At 32.4% G+C, this 3,378-nt stretch overlaps 1 protein-coding gene across 1 annotated transcript; it reads left to right on the forward strand.

Moving 5' to 3' along the window:
• Positions 1-227: 227 nt before the first annotated feature.
• Positions 228-3,157, forward strand: LOC107780466 (7-deoxyloganetic acid glucosyl transferase-like). Its single transcript, XM_016601018.2, has 2 exons — positions 228-891; positions 1,997-3,157. Exons 1-2 carry the CDS (start codon positions 243-245, stop codon positions 2,920-2,922), a joined length of 1,575 nt encoding a protein of 524 aa, XP_016456504.1. The 5' UTR covers positions 228-242; the 3' UTR covers positions 2,923-3,157.
• Positions 3,158-3,378: the final 221 nt, after the last annotated feature.

Genomic DNA, 3,378 nt, shown 5'->3' on the forward strand with positions numbered 1-3,378 from the left:
GTCACTGCAGGTAAATACAGAATGCTTTATGCATTGAGCTACCTTTAATTTATTGTTTGGTTCGATCCCATCTCCACTATTTTATTAAACTCGTTATCTTTCATCAATATATGTATTATAAAACTTTGTCATAAAAAATATTTAATATTTAAACCTGATTTTCAAGATTTATTTTCACGTGATTGAAGACTAGACAATGCACTAGTGAATCTAATTATTATATTCACAAAGTAGATGATAAAATGATGTTAATTTCTACTAACTTGACAAATATATCATTTCCTCTCATAACTCAAGTCAGTCAAAAGAAAACAATCAATCTAAGATCCAAAATTTCCACAAACCAAACAACCATTTTACCATTTTTCAACCAAAAAATGGATCAAGAATCACTTCCTCCTCATGTTCTAATCTTCCCTTTACCATTACAAGGTCCAGTAAATTCCACGTTCAAACTAGCTGAACTTCTTTGTTTTTCAGGCCTAGATATTACTTTTCTATTAACTGAAAATATCCATAATCGTCTTATTTCTCATACAAATATTAATTCAAGATTTGAACGTTTTCCTGGTTTTCAAATCAAGACTATTTCAGATGGTTTACCACAAGATCATCCACGTAAAGGTAGTAAATATATGGAGTTATTTGATTCACTGAAATCTAAAACAAAGCCATTGTTTAAAGATATGTTGACTTCTGGTTGGCTTAGTTCTGATGGAAAAAGAAGAGAAGTTAGTTGTATTATTGCTGATGGAGTTTTGGGATTTACTTGTGATGTTGCTAATGAAATTGGGATTCCTATTTTTAGTATTCGTACTATTAGTCCATGTTGTCTTTGGATCTTCTTTTGCCTTCCTCAACTCATTGAATCTGGTGAATATCCTTTCAAAGGTTAGTAAATCTTTCATATAACCACTGTCAGAAGCGTATTCATAATTTAAACTTGAATTCTACGTGTAAAGTTTTTTATATTGAATTTATTCACTTTTAGATTTTAGATTCAGATTTTAGTGATGTTTCATTTATATATTTGTGTTTTCTATTCAGGGGCGGAGGCTAGCCCTTCGGCTACTAGTTCGGCCGAATTTTATAGCTTTGGTTTACGTTCTGTATTTATTTTAAAAGAATTTATTGTATATATACAAATTACTTATTAATTTAGAATCAAGATAGCAGGATTAGAATTTTGAACTCATAAGCTTGAAATTCTGGCTTTGGCCTTTGTTCTTGTTGGAAATACTAGCTTAGTTAGTTACATGTCTCTGACTAGTAGGGTCAAATCTAATATCTGCAGCTTCCATTTTACTGTGCAGAGAAATCAAACTGTCTAATAGCCTGTTTGGCCAAGCTTCTTCAAATCTAAAAATATTTTTTTTAAAAAGTATTTTTTTAAGTGTTTGGCCAAGCTGTTAGAAGGGAGAAACAGAAAAAAACAGTTTCTCTTTAAAATCACTTTTGAGAAAAATACACTTAGAAGCAGTTTTTAAAAGTTTGGTCAAACACGAATTACTGCTCAGGAGTGCTTTTCAAATTAATTAGCCATACACAAACTAATTATCTCCAAAAGGTTTTGAAAAAAAATATATTTTTGAGAAAAAGTATTTCTCAAAATTAGCTGATGTTTGCAGTTTGGCCAAACATGCTATAAAACCACAATTATTTCTTCTATGAGTCAATATAGGATGGATTCTTGAACTCTTTGCTTTCTACTCGAGCTACATATTATTAATAAAAAAAGGCGGAACCCCTTTTGTCGAAAAATTATACTGTTATTTTTTTTGGTTAATTTTTTTGATATAATATTTATATACGTTTGAGGTTAAATTCTCTTATTAAAATTTTTGCTATGCCACTTTGTAAAGAATATTATAATGAATATGTTATTAGCTCTCACTCTGAATACAGTGACTTTGTCCCTAAATTTGCATCTATCTATGCCTATTTTTAAGCACATAATCTTAAACTATGTTCTACTCACTACTCCAAACATTTGCAGATGATGATTTGGATGAACCAATCAAGAGTGTGCCCGGAGCTGAAACTTTTCTCCGGCGACGTGATCTACCGGACTTTTGTCGCACCGGCGATTTGACAGACTCAAATGTCCAACTCTACAAAACAGAGGGTCAAGAAAATTCACGTGCCTATGGACTCATACTCAACACATTTGAAGAGCTAGATGGAAATCTTCTCTCTCAAATGCGAAATGTATGTCCAAACATATACCCCATTGGACCACTCCATGCACATTTAAAGAATAAGCTAAGTGAAGAAAACAATTCAATGCCACCATCTTCAAATAGTTTATTTGAAGAAGACAAAAGTTGCATTAATTGGCTAAACAATCAGCTACCGAACTCTGTTATATATGTGAGTTTTGGAAGTATAGCAACTATGACAAAAGAACAATTGATGGAGTTTTGGTATGGTTTGGTTAATAGCAAACAAAGATTTTTGTGGGTTATTCGGTTGGATTCTGTCGCCGGAGATGATTGGAAAAACAAGATTCCCGTGGAATTAGCAGAGGGTACGAAAGAAAGGGGGTATATTGTGGGGTGGGCTCCCCAAGAGGAAGTTTTGGCCCATCCTTCCGTGGGCGGGTTTTGGACTCATTGTGGATGGAATTCGATTCTCGAAACTGTATACGAAGGTAAGCCAATGATTTGTTGGCCTTATTTTATGGATCAACAAGTGAATAGTAGGTTTGTGGAAGCAGCTTGGAAACTAGGGTTGGACATGAAAGATACATGTGATAGAGAAATAGTTGAGAAAATGGTGAAGGATTTGATGATGGTTAGGAAAGATGAGTTTTTGGAAAGAGCAAATCAAATGTCAAAATTTGCTAAGAAATGCTTGGTAGAAGGTGGATCGTCTTATTCTAATTTTGAACGTCTCGTGAACGATATAAAGTCCTTTAAGTGATAAAGTTCGTCATCATTAAAAGCTGTTTTATTTGTTTTCTTTCCACTTAGTGTATGCGCACATTCAACATAACTATGAGTTATGCTCTAGAAAATAAGGAATAATCAAGATGATATTTCGGGAAGGATTTGTATTTGGTGCATTGTACGAAGATGATGTTCCTTTTTTCTTTTTCTTTTTTGATGTATTTTCAACATGAGTTTAAACTTTATCCACTATTTACACAATTCTGTCATTTAATTGCTAACTATATATCACTGTTATACTTATCATTGTGATTTGGTAACAGATAAACAAATGTATGTAACTATTAGAGCGACCAAATTATACTGTTGAACATGTACATTTTCTTACGTCTACAAGGCTTAAATTCTTTCAAAACAATTACACTGAACATGTAATTTTTCTTAAGTGTACATAGCTTAAATTCTTTTAAAATATTTTTCTTCTTAACCC

The sequence above is a fragment of the Nicotiana tabacum genome, chromosome 11, assembly GCF_000715075.1.
Source record: "Nicotiana tabacum cultivar K326 chromosome 11, ASM71507v2, whole genome shotgun sequence".
NCBI lineage: Eukaryota > Viridiplantae > Streptophyta > Magnoliopsida > Solanales > Solanaceae > Nicotiana > Nicotiana tabacum.

What these genes read in the sequence shown, in the direction of transcription:
- LOC107780466 (XM_016601018.2), top strand. Translation starts at nt 243, where the DNA reads ATGATGTTAATTTCTACTAACTTGACAAATATATCATTTCCTCTCATA. An exon ending in TGGTGAATATCCTTTCAAAG is followed by an intron (nt 892 to 1,996) that starts GTTAGTAAATCT and finishes AAACATTTGCAG; the next exon opens with ATGATGATTTGGATGAACCA.